Source organism: Microtus oregoni, unplaced genomic scaffold, assembly GCF_018167655.1.
Source record: "Microtus oregoni isolate MIOR12 unplaced genomic scaffold, Mior012 000008F_ref0000371, whole genome shotgun sequence".
NCBI classification, from domain to species: Eukaryota; Metazoa; Chordata; class Mammalia; order Rodentia; family Cricetidae; genus Microtus; species Microtus oregoni.
The window spans coordinates 55,514,351-55,533,684 of record NW_024543067.1 but is presented as its reverse complement, the minus strand read 5'-3'; the positions used below and the strand labels follow the sequence as shown (position 1 = coordinate 55,533,684).

Genomic DNA, 19,334 nt, shown 5'->3' with positions numbered 1-19,334 from the left:
AATTAATAGTTGAGAAGTGACAATAGAATTAGAAGACTTCAAGATGCTTTTAAATAAGATTTAGGGTCAGAGTGAAAATGATGGTGATCATTATAATATGAAAGGAAGTATAATGTTAAGTAACACATACACTGAACAGCTCATATTTATACAGTGAGGATTTTTATGTACATGTATGTATGTACATATGTCTTGTAAATAAGGAGCGGCGAGGCTGCGTCCCCAGCACCCAGGCCGCCTGCTAGCTTATGCCTGAAATAACAACACACAAACTGTATTCATTTAAACACTGCTTGGCCCTTTAGCTCTAGCCCTTACAGGCTAATTCTGATATCCCCATCAACCCATCTCTAATAATCTGTGAGCACCAGTCTTACCGGGAAGATTCTAGCCTACGTCCATCCTGGTCGGAGCTTCATCGCGTGTGCCCGGGAGAGGGTAGCAGAGCATCTCTGCCTGAGGCATCTTACCTCACTTCTTCTTCCTCTCAGCATTCTATTCTGTTTACTCCTCCCACCTATATTTTAACCTATGAGACCAAGCAGTTTCTTTATTGCTTAACCAATGAAATCAACAGATTGATATATGACACTCCCACATCACTTCCCCTTTTTCTGTTTAAACAAAAAAAGGAAGGCTTTAACTTTAACATAGCAAAATTACATATAGCAAAATAGTTATCAAGCAAGAATTACAATTACAATATTTATATCTATTTTATCATTTATCATAACTAAGGTAAACTATAACTATCTATTCATTCTTCAACTCCATCAAAGACTCCAGAAGGATATAATACTACCTAAGTAAACAAGAAATAAGAAAACTCTAAAAATGACAGAGACATCTTGCTGCCTGTACAGTCACCCAAAGATCTTTTGTACCATTGGGGCATCCATCTTCAGCCTTCAGGCCCATAGTATCCAGCAGACATTTTCATCATGCAGGAAATTCCAAAGACAGTTCAGTCACTTTCTGCTGTGTCCTGCAGCATGTCTCGCAGATTCTTTCATGAGTCAGGAACCCCGAAAGCCCATCTCACCTTTAGGCAAGTTCAGCAGTCCTCTCTCTATGGGTTCTTTGTGTCCAGTTTAGGCATCAGTTCAGGCAAGAGCAGTTTCTTGTCCAAATGGCTATCAAACTCCACAAGGATCCTCTTCGATGCCCATCTTCTTCTTGAAGTAGATTGGTGCTGCCAGGAGCAGAGTGTCTCATTGTCATGAAAAGTCCTAAGTTATTAAAACATTAAATGCCATATTCTACAGTCTTTGAAAGATATGAAGAATGTCTATCTAACTGAAATGTATCTCTATATATCTAGAAAATCTAACTAACATGACTACAAGCTTGACTATTACTGATGATTATCCATTAACCTATATTTCTTAATTATACATTACATTTTAAGAATAAACTACACAATCACAACATCTTATTCAAGATCAGAAATACATATACATATAACAAAATTGACCTTAAAATCCATACCAATGCAAATTATTCATATCTATATCATTTCCCCCTTTAAATGTAAAAGAGCATTTATAAACAATATTTTGGGAACATGGGCGCAGTTTTTTTCTCTCCAAACTGCTTCCTGCTGAATGGGGCACTGTTAATCAGATCATTTAGGGTGTAACCTGTGTGCCAGGTTTATCTCAGTTGGCAGTTGAGTGAAGTAATTTTTTGAGGGTGTTCACAGGAACTTTTCGGGAGGTCGTGGTCTATCATACCATATCGGGATAGATGCAATCCACAGGGTCTGGTCGTCTGTGAAAACAAAAGAAGACCCTCTCCAAAGCATCATATCTGTAGACCCAAATTTTGAAATCGTAATACCCTTATATCCATTCTGGTTTAGCTTGGCAGACCATATAATGAAATGTCTCTCTGTACTTAGCTCCTTTACAGTCAAAAATTTTAAAGAAAACACAATGTACATAATCCAGACTCTCTGTGAATTTTCCATTTTTACGTGGCTTATTTTTCTTTATTTCTTTTAATCTCTTAACTATCTGTACTCTGTCTCTTTAAAGACTTTACCTTTTTTTTAAAAAAACATTAACTTTATTCTCTATATTCTTTTTCTTCTCTCTCTCAAGCCTACATACATTCATCCAACAGTGTGACTCATTTAGTGGTCTGAGTCTGTCCTATTGTGATTCTGCAATTTTTTACTATTCAGGAGCACTTTTGATTTGCGCTTTTAAATCACTAGGCACTTAAGAATCTAAGCTGTGACATTCCTAGGTCAAAAACAGGTACTGCCTGCTGGCCCCGCCCAGTCCAACATGGCAGAGCCGCTTGTGCCTCTGATCCTTGCACATTGCACCACTAGCATGGCGGAGCTGTTTGTGCCTCTGAGCTGTGGCATGCAATGTCCCCCTTTTAGGCACACAGCAGTCTAGTTGCCATCAAAAAAATCGTAGCACTTTACTCCAAATGTTCCATCCAAAAGCTCTGTCTCCCACAGGAGCCAAACAGAGATTGCAATGGCGGCACAGCCCAGAAAGCCAGCATTTTAAAACAGCCAGTTTTTTCCTGCTTCTGAGTCAGGAAAATTTCAAAATGGAGGACATACCATTTTGTGCTAGCTCTGGGGCCGCCAGGTAGGAGTGGCACTCAGCACTTTAATTCTGAGACTGACAGAAATTCTTTTCATCCAAGTTACAGCCAAATCTGACAGGCAGAGCACTGCACAGTCTGAAAACATGCCATGCCCTTCTGCCTGCCCAAGCCAGATTCGGCCATCTGCCCAGGTACAGTTGGGGAGCGCTGAGCCAACAGCACAGTCTCAGAGCACTCTCCTTCCAATCCCAAGGGGGAACACAAACATCCAGTCCCATAAAATCCATTGAAATGCTAAAGCCAGAGTTCGTGCTGGCAGCACAGCCCCAGGAAGCTGTGCTTTAAAATGACACAGCGTTTTTTTCTGCTGCTGATGCCGAATCAGGAAATCTCTTTACAGCACGCCACCAACAAACAACAAAAATTTGTATTAAACTCTCTCTTCCTTATTTTTAAGCCTTCTCAGGTTTTTAAGTGGATTTAGTCCATCACGTCTGGGTGCCACTCTGTTGTTACATATGCGTGTACAAAAAGAGGCTGTGAATTTGGGAGATTTCTGGGGACAGCTTTGTTGAGCTATGGGCCATTCACCTGTCTTACATTCAACTAAGGTCATGCTCAAACTACAGTTTATATGGTGAGGAGACTGTGAGTAAAACATACAGATAAAGTGAACTGCACTATCAGACCAACAACTTGACTAGATTAAGAGAGGTCCAGGAATAGTTAGGCATGCCTCTGGGAGTGTACATGGCACATTTCCAGAGATGATTTATGGGGGACATTAGCAGAAGGTAGAGAGAAGTCCCCTCTGAAATGGGAGGCACAAACCAAAGGTGCTGTTCCAGGTGGAAAACAATTGGAAGAGAGGAGGGCAGCATTTTAGTTGCTTTGTCTTCTGATTATGTCTTGCTGGCTATCTTCTCTACATTTCAGAACCAGCTCCTTAGAACTTTGGCACCAAGCCTAGCTCTCCAGGGAGCTTCCAGGCCCCCTGCTGAATTGCAATTACTGAGACATTCTGATTCTTAGAATGAATACTGATTTTTGTTAATGATTTTACTTTTCCATCATAGAAATGGCATTTGTTGGATTATATAGATAGCATTATACATCCTGTCATCATATTTATTAAATCCAACCCTCAATAAATTATATCTGTTATATTATATTTCTGTATTCCCATGACACATAGCATTATACATCCTGTCATCATATTTATTAAATCCAACCCTCAATAAATTATATCTATTATATTATATTTCTGTATTCCCATGACACATGAATTAAAATATTAAAAAATAAATATTGAATCAGGTTCTTATTGGTTGTTGATAGAATATAAAAGTCATGTTACTCCTTTACTGGGAATTGTCACAGATTGTGGTATAAGCCTTTTATATTTTTGTACATAATCCATAATCAATATGAATGTCTTCATTATCTTGAGGATCCTTAAGGAATTTTTGAAAGTTAAACTTTATAGAGTTTAACCATACATTAAATGTTATAAAGTTTTTAGATACTCATCTTAAAAGATAGTATCTAATTTTCCAGAAGTGGAAATAATAATTATAGACTTAAGTTGGCAAGACCTATTCTAGGACTTAGAGGCATCAACAGAGACATATTGTATCAATTAATTTCAGTGCTGCTAGGTAATAAAGAGACAAATACAACATAGAAAAGCAGAGTATATGTTGACTCTTAAAATCCCAGCAAGCAACTATACTTGTAGTTCAAATTTTAAAGTTCTGAATACGCTGTCAAAGTAAGATACAGATTTGACATAGATTGCAAACTAGAAATTGAAGTTATTATACAACTCTAATTCATGCTGAATCAAATAATAAAGTATCGTAGCATTCCCACTTTGATGATGAGATTATCATCTTGGTGGAGAATTTGTTTGAGTTTCTATCAATTGGTTGACAAAGACAGGCAAGATGAATGGATTTGGGACTAATTGTCCCATAGGATTTTAGTATATATATTAATATATCCCTCAATGATAAAGATAAGTCAATATTCCACATAACAAATGATATGAAAGTTCATAGGAAGACAAAGTATTGAAAATAGAACCCTAAAATAAGAGACAATGTTGACATATGCACCAATATGCAACAGATTATTCAAATAATATAGTCACTAATAGATTTACAACATCATCTTTTTTTCACTAATAAGTTTTGTTAACAATATTATTTCTATTATTTTAGGCAACACTGAGCAGTTTTTAAATACTATATATCAGGGAATTCATCTCAACACAATGCTTTATATCTATTCATAATTACCCAAATCAAAAAATCATTTTGAGTAATATAGTGGTCTAGCATCTAAACTCTATATGCTCAATCACTTCTTATGTTCAAGACTCTGAGAATACATTTTTTTTTTAAATTTGTAAATATGTGACTACCACTGAGAGACTTGATCTGTGAGTTACTGGCATAATTATGTAAGGTAACCTTTTGAGGTTTTGGGTGCATGTTATATTTTGAAAAATCTCAAGGATAGCTATTACAATTATCACCATTATCCTTATCATCATAATAGGTTTCATGATTATCACTATCATTGTCATTATTATTTAAAAATATAACTAGAGGACTCTTAAGCCTCAAGATGTTTTATTCTATATATCTTTTGGACATTGCAATGCAGGTTTAAAGATGATATAAATGGGAATTGAGGAAGTGTTACATAGGAAAACAACACTGGTATTCTAAAAATACACAAAGTAGGGCCAACAAATATTATGCACAGGCAAAATAAACTCCCTTTACTAATATGGCAACAATTGAATTTATGAGTCTACAATGTTTCCCTGTTAAGCATTTTCTTAATGGCTGATTTGACATCCTTATTTCTCAGGCTGTAGATCAATGGGTTCAGCATGGGAACAACAGTAGTATAAAATACTGATGACACTTTCCCTTGGTCCATTGAGCTGACTGATGATGGCTGTAAGTACATGAATGCAGCAGAACCAAAGAAGACAGCAACAGCAGAGATGTGGAAGCTACAGGTGCTGAAGGCTTTGAACCTGCCCTCAGTGGAACGGATACGCAGGATGCTGGTAATGATGAAGATGTAGGACATAAGGATGGTCAAGGCAGGTGTCAGGATATTTAATGCACTCAAGAAAAGAACCAATAGTTCATTGATGTATATACTGGAGCATGATAGCTCCAAGAGTGGAAAAAGATCACAAAAATAATGGTTTATCACATTGGTCTTGCAAAAAATCAACTTTAACATAAAGCCTGTATGAACTGATGACCCAATAATACCCAAAGTATAAACTCCCACTGTGAGCCAGAAGCAGAGATGACGAGACATGACAACATTGTAAAGTAAAGGATTACAGATGGCAACATAGCGGTCATATGCCATTGCGGCCAACATATGACACTCTGCAATAGCAAAAACAAGGAAACAGTAGAGCTGAGTCATGCATTCAGGGTAGGAGATGATGTTCTTCACTGTTACAAAGTTCACCAGCATTTTGGGGGTAACAACAGTAGAATGGCATAGGTCAATGAAGGACAGACTGCTGAGGAAGAAGTACATGGGGGTGTGCAGGTGGGAGCTGAGCACGATCAGGATGATCATTCCTAGGTTCCCCAGCACTGTGAGCAGGTAGATTCCGAGGAAGAGGAGGAACAGGGGAAGCTGCAGCTTTGGTTTGCTTGAGAGTCCAGCCAAGATGAACTCAGTTACCAAGGAATAGTTTCCAAGCCCCATTTTTCCAAGCTCTCACTCTATTGTCTCAGGTTCTAAATTCAAAACAGAGAGGTGAGTATGTTTTCCTGTATCATCTGTTTTCTCTCTTCCTCACCCCCGTGTCTCTTGTGTGCATTTTGGAGAGATGGAAAACTGGAGACACAAAGACTTAAGGAATTCTGTGGAGAATATTATCCCTTATAGCAGACATTCCATATAATTTTTTCTTAAGTTTCTCCTGTTTCCTTGGGACAATCAATGATTACAAGATTCAAGGAAGAGTAACAGACATCTAGGAATTTGAAATTACTACTAATCGTAACATTTTAAGGAGAGTGCAAGGTCTATACTTTTAACTTCAATTTAAAGTAAAGACTTATTATATTTATTTTTGAAGCATTTTCTTCCCCCTCTCAAATTCTCAGTAATGTATATCATGCATATTAATATTTATAATACATAGCAGTTAAATTTTATCAGAATCAGAACTGACAAGAATAATAAGCATTTTCCTTCATTTCTATTTGTAACTGGAATCATAGAACTAGTTTTCATGCTTTAATTGACTTGTTAATACAGTAGCTATCCCTTTGAAACTGCTGCACTATGTATGCCATAAACTTCATGTAGTCCTGCTGCCCTTCAAGGTGTTGTACTTATATCTCAACAGCAGAGGGACTATGCTTTCTTCTAACCTGTATAGTTTCTGGGGAGAAATACATTGGCATTCATTTATTCATATTCTTTACCACTGTGGAAAAGAAACAATGGACCAGGACTGAACCCTACTATTATTAGATTGGCAGAGACCAAAATACTACTTGTATTATGAGAGCAGTTTGGAAGGCCAACACAGGATACATTATTCACTGGTAGATTCTGCAATCATGAGGTTTATATGTATCCTCTAAAATGTTTGTTGGTGGTGGCTTTTGATTACCAGAATACTTACAAAATGCAATTTGAAATTTTTATCAACCCACTGTAGCTAATACTTTGATGTAGCTTTTCAAAATGACTGATGCAAATTTAATTTATATTTAAAAGGTAAAAATGTAGATATTAACACCAAAAAAATTCAAGCAACATCTGTACTATTTTCTTTCTTTACATTAGAGTGAGGGTACTTTAAAGGGACATGGAAACCAGATAATTTCAAAAAAAATCAACAACTCTTGTTAATTGAGGAATTTTTAAAATAACAGAGAGTAATTTGACAATATAGTAAAAATGCACATATCATATGACATGTGTATCAAAATATTCAACTTATTGGTTTATTTAAATCAGTATTGTCCTCACTATTTGTCTCCAAAAGTTTAAGGTAAAATTAATGTCTTGTGCAGAAGTATGTTGCTCCTGAACCAAATAGGACATCTCAATAGTACGACATGCTTTGATTTCCTCAAAACTAAGAATGTTAGAATATTTGTTGTATAGTCATTTTTCAGGTATTGCTCAATGGCATAGGCATATTAAGCCACCTTTGAGATCTTTTCCAACTCTAGTATTTTGTGACTTGATAATGCTAATGTCATTAGATTAGGCAATCTAAGTTCAAATCTTTTCTCAAAATACTATTTGCTGTATGACCACCAGAAAATTAATTCCATTCTTAAATTCACCTAGAAAGCAGAAATTCATATATGTGACATGTAAAAATTAAATTAACTGGCATACAGTTTCTAGATTGTGGTATGAACTTAATTGATGCCCATGTGATTTACATCACAATGTGTTGAATTTCTCTCTGAGATGTCCTACATGTGTTAGTCAGCAGTTTTTCTATTGTTTCATATCGTAGATCTGAATAGTGTTTAGTATATTGCCTTGTGTGTAGGAAGTGTGTCAAAAATATGTTCAACACAACTGTCCACAGAAGTTTAACATTCAGTTAAAACAAATCTATAAGAAGGGAACACCATCTTCACACTGATTGAGTTAAAATGAGTAAATAATGACATGTCTGACAGGAGTTTGTACTGACAAAGACATTGGGGAAAGAGACTTCTCAGCAAAGTGTTGTCTTTAGAACGAGCATGGGTATAGACGGATAAATTGCCATGAACATCTGTGTGGACCAGCAGAGATATTTCAGCAGAAGATTGGGAGGTTTTAAAAGATAAGCTTGGAACCCTGTCTCGAAAAACCAAAAAAAAATAAAATAAAATAAAATAAAATAAAAAGATAAGCTTGGGAGTTTGTACTTACCCTTTCTTTGCAAGAAATTTAGTGTTAGAGGTTTTTATTCTCCATTTCACTGGATGTGAAATGTGAGAAGACATTGGAGCCTCTGATCTTGAACTGTGATTAAGCTGATGTTTCAGTCATTTGTTCACTGCAAAGATGGGTTGATGTCCATGTGTTAGAGTCAATCCCAGTCTCATTAGAAACAAAAAATAATAAACTCTCAGAAGATACCTATCCCATATGTATTAACTGTGAGGAAAAGAGTCAGCAATTAGAAGTTCCCTTTCCCCAACCAATGTCAAGGGATTAATATCATCTAAGAATTTTGTTTTTCTTGTTAGATTCTAAATTAAAACAAAAACATGAGTGTTCTCATTGTTAGAGTTTTGGATATCTCAGACCAAGGCACTTAAGATGTCAAAATTTCAGGACAATTGTAAAACATATGTTTAAAGAATTATCTCATGTGCTTTCTCCAAAAGGGAAAACAGGAAACTAGAGAAGCTATATGCTTTTAATTACCTTTGTTGACTTCACTTCTCTTACTCTATTTAAATATTATAATACATGCAGAAACCGTGATTTTTAGGATATTTTCAGCTGTGGAGTGAACACAAGCATGCTTCATTTTGCTGCCACTTTACAATGTTCAGACATTATCAAAGACCCTCAAGGAGTTCCTAACAAAACCAGTAGGCAGAGACAAGGAGTTCTTTCTTAATGAATGAACAAGATGAATTTATTTTTGTAGATTTTATTTTTGTACTAACTTATTTGTTGAAGAAAAATTACATTTAATGTTCTATTCATTAATGTAGAGTTTTGAGAACATAGTTGCAATAAATTTTTGCTTACGTTGGAATTCTTTAAATTTTTTGAATGTAGAATAGAGTTTTAGTATTCTTCTAATGGGTATTTCTCCAAACTGTTAAGTTCTACCACATAAGTTTTAAGTAAGATTAGTAAAATTAAAGCCATCAGCAGTTGATGGGTGCTGGCAAGGGGAAAATGAAGTATCACTAGGTGTATCAACCACACTCCTGGACAGGGCCTATTCCCTGAAGGACTTGGGTGACACAGAATGGACTCAATTTTGTTTCTGTTGTTTGTTTGTTTGTTTTTCATGGACTTTAGGTTTCATTTTGTTGTTTTGGCCTGTTTTGTTTTAATGGTCTTTGTTTAATGGAGCCTTGTTTTTTCTTTTTTTCTTAGAGAGCAAGACAGAGCGAGAGAACATAAAGTTCTGTTAGCAGGAGGTGGGGAAGATGATCTCAAGGGGTTCAAGGAGGGGAAATTTGTGATTAAAATATATTTCATGAAAAAGTTTTACATGAAAATAAACTAGTTAAAAATAGCAAACAATCAAAAAACAGACATTAAGACAAAAAATTGATGCCAGCATGGTCTAAAACATTTGGGGCTGATGCCTGCCACCCACTTTGGTTCCAGATGCTTTTGTACCCACTTGGGGTCAGGAGTAAAGTAGCTGAGTCCAGGACCCTGGATCAGTGCTTCCAAACTTTGGCAGGTGGTCAAATCAGGTCTTCTAGGTGTTCACAGACAGGAGAGCATGGCAGATTCCTGCTGACATACACAGAAATATTTCCAGACCATGCCTTGCACTGAATGGCAGATTAAACTTTTTTTTCATATAAAAAGGATTTATGTGATGATCACACCTTCTCAGAGTTAAAGTGGTGAGCATAGCTTGTACCCAACAGTCCCAGAGCTAATGGTAGTGGTACCTCCACCATATTGAAAGGTGGGAAGAGACAGAGCAAGCATCCAGGGCTGATGCAACCACACTGCTTATCACTTTAAAGTACTCCTGGTCAAAAAAGTATTACAAATATACAATACAGATAAATTTAGATGAAAAAGAGCTCTAAATGGGTCACAGTGTATTTGAAAAGTGTATGTAATTTTGGGAGTGAGAAGAAAAAAAATATAGACAGCTATAAAAAGAAGTAAATGGTTTTAAAAAGTAAAATATAATCTTTAAAAAGCCAGAAAACAAACAGTCATAAATTTAAAGGAATAAAAAGAAAAATTAGCCACATAAAGATGGAATATACACAGAGACTCTGGATTATGTATATTATTGTGTTTTCTTTGAATTTTTGACTGTAAAAGAGCTAAGTACAAAGAGACATTTCATTGTATGGGATACTAAGCTAAACCAACATATATATTTTAAAGGGATCTTGACTTCAAAATTTGGGTCTAAGGACATGCTGGTTTGGAAAAGTGGTTCTTTTTTTTTTTTTTTTTTATTCCACAGAGGATGCGAACCTGTGGATTCCTTCTAGACTAATGTAGTTTGATGGAGCAAGACACCCCTTAAAGGTCACTGTAAAAACCCCCAAGAAGAAAATACTTTCCCCCAAAAAAACAGGAAGCAGTTTTGAGAGAACTACATCCAAATTCCCCAAATGATTGTTTATAAATGTTTGTTTACATTTAAAGGGTATATTCTGTAGATATCAATACTTTGCATTGGTATGGATCTTGGTTATCCTTACAAATTTAAGGTCAGTCTGATATGTATATTTCTGCTCTTGATTAAGGTATTGTGTTTGTGTAGCTCATTTAAAAAGGTAATGTATAGTTAAAAATATAGGTTAATAGAGAGTAATCTCTAATAGTCAAGTTTGTAGTCATGTTAGGTAAGTTTTCTAGGTGTAAAAAGATGTATTTCAAATGGATATTTATTCTTCAAACCTTTCAAAGACTAACAGAATTTGTCATTTAAAATGTTTTAAGAACTTATGACTCTTCATGACAATGAGACACATCGGCTCCTGGCAGCACCAATCTACTTCAAGAGGTTAATGGGCATCAAAGAGGCTCCTTATGAAGTTTGTTTGCCTGGACTACTTGATGTTATGCTGTATGAACTTGTTATGCAGGATACACAGAAAATTGACTACTGAACTTGTCTAAACATGAGATGGTCCTTTGTGGTTTCTGCTTCATGAAAGAGTCTGCCAGACATTCGGCAGGACACAGAAGGAAGTAACTGAAAAACTGCCAATATAGATGGAACTGTCTTTGAAATTTCCTGCAGGTCAACAGAGCTAGGAGGGAAAAACTAAACTGAAATCTGGGAGAAAGGAGGTGGAGTCTGGGAGAAGGCATGTAGCTGCGTGCTGAAGACAGATTTGCTGGAACCTTGCTGGTAAGCCACAGCCAAATGGCAATTCACAGATTAATAGAAATGGGTTAATTTTGAGATATTAGATATAGCCATTATGAAGCAAGAGATAATAGGCCAATCAATGATTTAATTAATAGAGTTTCTATGTGATTATTTTGCATCTGGGAAGCTGAGAATGAATCTGTGACTGCCCTGCTGTGTTGGTCTTGTGCTTCCTGACCCAGACTGACATCCTCCCTTTCTGTCCCAGTGCTGCTGGCAAAGTTGAAAAGGATTGAGAGTGTCCTAGGTAGACAGAAAGAAACAGGGATCCAGCTATATTATATGTATGTTGAGCAGGAGCTTCCTCCTGGTCTACTTACTTGGAGCAGATGATAAATGAAGGAAAAAAAAGTTGTTGCTAATCAACAGTGATACTATGCAAGACTTTTTATATGACATCCATCGAATTCAGATGCAATATCATTTCTATAGCATATATGTGGTTAAAATGTGGAGTTGTAGGTAATGCATAAAAGATAGCCACTTGTGTTTATCACTGAAAGGACTATGAAAGCTGGAAAAGAATGGAATAAAAAAAGCTATTTGGGGGTGGGAAGTATCAGAAATAAAGACAAAGATAAAGACTGAATTTAGTATGAAATGGGCTTTTCTAAAAATGTTTTACTAGTTAGTTACTAAAAGACTGCATATTTTATTAGTGCTTCATATATCTTATTTTAGTCACATTTAAAAGAATTATTTTTTCTTAGATGCAGCACTAAGTCTAAATGTTAAATTCGAGGTATTGGTATCAGAGAATTCAGTACTAGTACAGCCTCAAGTGTACTTGCTCATTGCAGTGTACCAGGGTTTGGTTTCCAGCATCCACATTGTGATTCACAACAGTCAGTAACTCTGAGTTCAGGACACATAATACCCTCTTTAGGTTTATAAACTAGAAACATATATGATGTATAAGCAACCCAAAATTTATATACACAAAATGTAAATATTTAATTTTTTTTAAAAAAATGTTTTGGATACAACTATATAAAAATGCAAATTTTCAATATGAGGAAGAAACTGTTAAATATTTATTTCTGATGTTTATTCTGTTTTCTACTACAATGAGCACTTCTGAGCTTTAGTTTGACATGCCACTTTCTAGATCACCATTGTACCTCTTAATATCTCTTACAATTAAGTTTGTTTATATGTCTAAGTCCTTTTCAGAGGGATGTAGGTGAGCTCCATCATTCTGTGTTGTACTCATCAAGGTATGAGGCATCCATTTTTTCTCCCATAGATTCCTGGTCTCTGGATGTAATGCTTAGGTATGCAGATAGGCAAAACACCAACACACATAAAAAGTTAAAAATAATTACACATTTGTGAGTGTGTGTGTATGTATGTGTGTATATGCTATGTATGAATGGGACTCCTAGAGGTGAGAAGGAGATTTTAGATCCCCTAGAGCTGCTGTTATAGGCAGTAGGGAACCTTCTTAGGAATCTTCTAAAGAGGGAGGCATCTTAACTGCGCAATCATCTTTCCAGTTCCTATGAATAGTTTTTATAAGAATCTGTCCACGACTTTGGGAAGGAAAAGTGTCTAGAGGGATCATAATTTCTGTTTTTTTTGGGGGGGGGGGAATGATTTCCATTCATTGTTGTCAAATCTTGCTTTTCTGTTTGGTCTCCTTAAGAAAGTGAAGCTGTATCTGGGAGAGGGTGCTATTGAGCCACAAAAAACTGGTTATATCTTCCAGTGACCATATTACCCACTGCAGTGGTAAAAACTGGGAACAGAATTGAGAAGATCCAAAACAGTTGTGATGGAAATTGATGATGATGGTGGTGGTGGAGATGATGAAAACAATGACTACTATAATGTCGATGATAGCTGTGTGGGTGTGGTCAACAAATGCTCATGGTTACTGCTGTTGATGGCAACATCATGTTGGTATCTTTCCAAGGAACAGTCTTCAACTACTACTCAGTTGCTGCAATGTATATGTTTGAGCCTTGCCACAGACATTTCTCTGGTAGCAGAGATCAGCCATAAAAGACAATGCATGGAGATAGCTGCTAGCCTCTGAACCCATAATATGTTTGAAGACTGCAAAAGGGCGGCTTTATGCTGCAGTTCAACACACACTCTCCTTATTCTTTAGGCAGGAAGGAATGGAGTTGATCTCTTTCTCTCTCTGTCTATGTCTGTCTGTCTGCCCCCGTCTCTCTGTCTCTCTCTCTCTCTCTCTCTCTCTCTCTCTCTCTCTCTCTCATCTCTCTTCCTTCTCCCCTCCCTTTTTTATTTCTTTGTATTATGTAAAAAAAAGCCTTGCTTTCCTTATTAAGAATCCCCAGAAATTATTTTTAGTTCATTAAATTTTGTGATGTAAGTTTTAGGTTCAACAAAAATGTTTCATTGCTCCTAAATATTAGGACTATTTCTTGACATTAGTGCTGACAATGGCATTTGGTCTAATGTGAGTATGTGAATCTCATCTATAAAACCTTCTTAGCTCATGTGCTCAGCTAAGTGGGTCCATCCTTTAATCAAACTTAAAAATGAGGAATTGGACTTTGGTAACTGCATTCCTCCTGATGGGAATCCCACATACAACTGAGCTGGAAAAGTTGCTCTTTGTTCTCTTTCTGGCCTTCTCCCTGCTCAGACTCCCAGGAAACCTACTCATTCTCCTAGCCATTGTCACCTTTTCCTGCTTTCACACTCATTTGTATTTCTTCTTGGAAAGCCTGTTAGTGCTTGATATATTTTGCCCTTTGTTGAGTTCCCAGAGAAAGATGCTCTACCTCACAGGACATAGACACATCATCTCTTATGAGGGCTGTGCTCTAGGTTCTTCGATCGTTTCCTGGGCTGTTCTGATGGCCTACAATCCCCTTGCAGTCATATGCCAGCCTTTGAGGTACACAGTCATGAGTTCACGGGACTATGCCTCCATGACAGTGGCTACCTGGATATGAAGAGCTGTCTGAATGCATCTGTTCTCATGTTTCTAATCTTCAAGTTACCCTACTCTGGATCTAGTGAATTAGACAACTTTTCTCTGTGACTCCTTGTGGTGTTGCCTTGGCTTATGGAGATATGTATCTGGCACAAGCTGTGAGTTTCATCAATGTAGGTCTTGTTGCACTGGTGTGCTTCCTCCTTATTCTTACTTCATACTGTCTCATAGTTATCTCCATATTGAAAAATCAGTTCTTCTGAAGGCAAACGCAGAGCCTTCTCCACCTGCAGTGCCCACCTGACATCCATCCTGCTCTTTTATGGCCCTGTAGTCCTCATTTACCTCAGACCTGCCTCCTGTCCTTCACTGAATTCAGTGGTTCAAGTGTTGAATAATATTATTACTCCTTCCCTTAATCCTTTGATATATTCGTTTAGAAACAGGGAGGTAAAGGTGGCTTTGAGAAAGGTCTTGACACAAGGGATGCACACTCCTGGGGAATAAATAAGCTTTATGTCATAATCTCACTTTACAGTTTGTCTCTATTATCTGTTAGAAGTTGCCTTTATTTTAGTATGATCTTAAAAGTTGGTTGTGGCATACTTTATAATGAGTAGATATTATTTTGATTAAAGTTTATATTTCTATTGTCTTAATTTTTGAAATTATAATATAATTGTAACATTTGTCCCTCTTCTTTCTTCCCTCCAATCCTTCCTGCTCTCCTTTAGCATCATGGTTTGTGTTTTCTATAATTGTATTTATATACATATAGATTTTATGTATTTGTATATACATATAGTCCTACATATGTTTATATATACATCTATTTTCTTAAATATCACATTTTAAATTCATATAATGTCAGTTGTACATATGTATATTTTCAGAACTAAGCTTTTGTCAATTGACAACTACTTCATACACCCTTCCTTTTTTTTTAACATCCATGTTTACCCTCTCTTGTATTCATTTCTTGCATTCTAAGTGCATATCAATATTTACCTTGATATATATATATATATATATATATATATATATATATTGCAGGTTTGATTTTAATTTTTTAAAGACTGTATATCTAGGGTCAGTGAGAAGTGAAAAAGAGAAGAAAGTTAGGAGGAATGGTTGAGGACATTGGTGGAGGAAGAACCAAGGTCCATGTCATCACTCTCATTGCTAATCTATTCATGATACTTAGAAACTGGAAAAACCTGATGTCCATCAACAAGTTAATGGATAATAAAAATTTGGTATGTTTACACAATGAAATATTATTCAGATAGTAAGAAGGTGAATATATTTTTAATTAAAGGACATTTATAGAGTCATATAAGTCATTTTACGTTATTTATTAAGAACTTATTAGTCTTAATTAAACCTATTAGCTGAGATATACAGTCTCCTTTTTATTCTAGTGCCCTTCTTGTCTTGTAGTCTTGGAATAATTTTCAAGAAGCTAGAGAAAACAATTTGGATATTTATAAAAACGTAAGAACCAGAGTACAAGCAGATTCATCTCCAAAAAAGTGCAATCTATGTATCTAAAACTTGGCTACAAACACGGTTATTCATTTTATATTTGTCTATACTTTTATGCACATAACTTTATTTATTCATTCACATGGCAGTGTTTGAGCAGCTTTGCATCATTTGTTCTAGAAATTGGGGGCGGAATATAAAAGACACTTATGCCTATGATTATCAGAGATCTTATTTTCTAGACATATATGCCTAACTCTTATCAGAATAAGTGTTAAATTTCATTTGAAATGAGTGTCATGAAGTAGGTACATAATCTCTCTCCAATAAGGAGATATATGCTGGATGACCTCATTTATTTTGTTTCTAAGATCCTATAAACAAGAAAGCTTATTGTACATACTAAAGAAATGCCCATAAAAAGACTGCATTGAAACCTGCCAAAGTTGATTAGGTCATTTTGGAAAATATTGCAGTAAATTTTTCTAAATCACAGCATAATTACTGTCTTCTGATACTTTCATATATGGCATGAAAACAGGAGTCAGACCATTATTTCGACCTCACACCTTCCTGCTCTTTCCAACTCTGTCTCATTTCTTTGGTTTTATTTGAGTGTTGGTTCCAATCTCATAGTTGGGGAATGGGTCTGTGTGAAACATGAAAGTTTCTTAGGAAATATGTACCCCTCAGAAATGTGTAGGTGTGAGTTCAGTAATGCCTGTTGTTGCACTGCTCAAACCCTTTGTGTATTGTTTTCTTAATGCTAACTAGTTTGAGGGGAAATATATGAAGAATCTCTGGAAAAATATTTGATTCAGTAAGTGCTTCTTTACAAATAAAAAGAGAAATACATGTGAAACTTTCTATGAAGATATGAACCTAATTGTTGTTAACTGAATAGGTCCTTGTGTTAGTTATAGTTTTTCTTGCTGTGAAGAGACACCATGACCATGACAACACTTGTAAAGAAAACCTTTAATTTTGGTGGCTTGCTTACAGTTTCAGAGGTTCAGTCCATTCTTACCATGAAGGGGAGTATGGCAGCCTATAAGCAGACATGGTGCTGGCTAAGTAGTTGAGAGTCCTACATCTTGCAGGCATCAAGAAAGCAACTGACACACTAAGCAGTATTCTGAGCATAGGAAACATCAAAGTCTGCCCACACAGCGACACACTTTCTCTAAAAGGCCATGCTCACTCTAACAAAGCCACACTTCTTAATAGTGCCACTCCCTATCAGATTATGGGCACCAGTTTCATTCAAACTATCACAATCCTCACAAGAAAAAACATACATGATTTTTTGTGTCATTGAAAATTGCCATCCAATCATTCTAGTTGCAAGGTCAAAAACATTGAATTGGTTTCCTGTTATGATCACTCTCTTGCAATCCACATCTAAATCATGAGTACATATTAGGTTCTCTTCAGGGTATATCAACAATCCTGTCTCCTTCCATTGCCACTGAATTCTATCTCTTCTCCATTTCGCTTTCACATTCTTATTCCTCAATCTTCATGTGTGTGTAGATTTGTCACTTCAAATATTACTATAGGCCATTGAGGAGGCTTAGTAGGTTATGAATCTTGTCACCAAGACTGAAGACTTAATCTCCAAGAAAACGAGAGAGCCAAGTCTCTCATCTTGTCCTATGATGCTCCTTTAATGGCACCCCTCCTTTGAAAAATCAGTATAATTTGTAGAATTTATAAAATAGACCAACTCTTTCACATGAGACCACCGAGATTTTGTCTTATTTTATTCTTAGTGGTATTTGCTAAGAACACAAACACACACACATACGTACACATCTATATGTATACATGTATACTTATATGTATACCAGTAAGTAAGAAAGTAGGTTAGTGAGCCTAAGTGAAAATCACTGTGTTGGGAGTAGTGATACTAAAATGGTGAAGTGAGGTTCACCAAAAATAAAAAAACACATTTTGTTTTAAGATGGCTCTTCAACTTGAAATAGCATTCTTACACACAAGACAATTTAAAAGAAAAAAATTGAATGCTTAAATTGGTAGCTTTAAGATGTTTTCTATACAGACTGAGAGTGTAACCCACCATTTACAAATTTTCTTATGGCTTCTTTGACATCTTTATTCCTAAGACTATATATAAGGGGATTAAGCATGGGAATCACGGTGGTGTAAAAGACAGAAGCCACTTTCTCCTGGGTTGTGTCACCTGTAGCTGGTTTCAAATACATGAAGATGATGGAACCATAGAAGACTCCAACAGCTACAAGATGGGAACTGCAGGTACTGAAGGCTTTGGATCTGCCATCTGCAGAACGTATTCTCAGGATGCTGGCAAGGATGAAGGCATAAGAGATGAAGATAGCAAATACACTTACAAATACATTAAGTCCAACCAGCAGTATCACTAAAAACTCCTTGGTATAGTCTCTTGAGCAAGTTATGTTTAGAAGTGGGAGGATGTCACAGAAGTAATGGTGAATGACATTAGCTCCACAGAAGGAACGTCTGGATATGTAGCTAGCATTAACAGTGGCCCCAAAGGCCCCCATAGCATATACAGCAGTGGATAGTAGCACACAGACTCTGTGAGACATGATGACATTGTAGAGCAAGGGGTTGCAAATGGCAACGTAACGATCATACGCCATGACTGTTAGCATGTAGGAGTCATCAATACCGAAGAACGAGAACAGAAACAGCTGGGTCATGCACTCAGGAAAGGCTGTGGAATTCTTCTCTGATACAAAGTTCACCAACATCTTTGGGATTATAACAGAGGAGTAGCAGAGATCTATGAAGGACAAGTTACTGAGAAAATAATACATGGGTGTGTGAAGCTGAGAGCTAATCCTGATTAAAAAAACTAACCCCAAGTTTCCTGACACGGAGACCACATAGATCAATAGAAACAGGGTAAAGAGTGGAATCTGGAGCCCTGGCTTGTCTGTTAACCCCTCAAGGACAAAAAAGGTAGAGTGATTTCCTGGGCTCATTCTCCTCCCAACTTTCATGAGTTGAATGAGTCAACAGATAGAGGCAAACATTACCAATTGGCAGTATTTGTTAGCTTGCAGTTTGACAAATGACATTTTTTTTTTAAAACAGAAACATTTTCTGAAATCTAAACTCAACAATCTAGCAGTACTTCTTTGATTATCGCCGACCATCATGATTACAGTTCCCGTGGCTTCATTTGTATTCCTTGCATTGAGAAGTAAAACCCACTAGGTTTCTCTTTTATTGTTCTCATGT

General features: G+C 36.3%; 2 protein-coding genes and 1 pseudogene across 2 annotated transcripts; 1 reads left to right on the top strand and 2 right to left on the bottom strand.

Moving 5' to 3' along the window:
- Positions 1-5,388: 5,388 nt before the first annotated feature.
- LOC121451625 lies at positions 5,389-6,798 on the bottom strand. Its single transcript, XM_041657319.1, has 2 exons — positions 6,790-6,798; positions 5,389-6,345 (listed from the first exon to the last, which is right to left on the bottom strand). The coding sequence occupies exon 2, from the start codon at positions 6,319-6,321 to the stop codon at positions 5,389-5,391; it is 933 nt and encodes a 310-aa protein (XP_041513253.1). The 5' UTR covers positions 6,322-6,345; positions 6,790-6,798.
- A 7,401-nt stretch (positions 6,799-14,199) lies between these two features.
- LOC121451272 lies at positions 14,200-15,107 on the top strand (annotated as a pseudogene).
- Positions 15,108-18,139: 3,032 nt separating this feature from the next.
- On the bottom strand, positions 18,140-19,075 carry LOC121451423 (olfactory receptor 147-like). The gene has a single exon (XM_041656872.1). The coding sequence runs from the start codon at positions 19,073-19,075 to the stop codon at positions 18,140-18,142; it is 936 nt and encodes a 311-aa protein (XP_041512806.1).
- Between the last annotated feature and the right edge of the window lie 259 nt (positions 19,076-19,334).

Bases quoted from the DNA above. Each gene is read 5' to 3' on its own strand.
- LOC121451625 (XM_041657319.1), bottom strand. From the start codon at position 6,321: ATGGGGCTTGGAAACTATTCCTTGGTAACTGAGTTCATCTTGGCTGGA.
- LOC121451423 (XM_041656872.1), bottom strand. From the start codon at position 19,075: ATGAGCCCAGGAAATCACTCTACCTTTTTTGTCCTTGAGGGGTTAACA.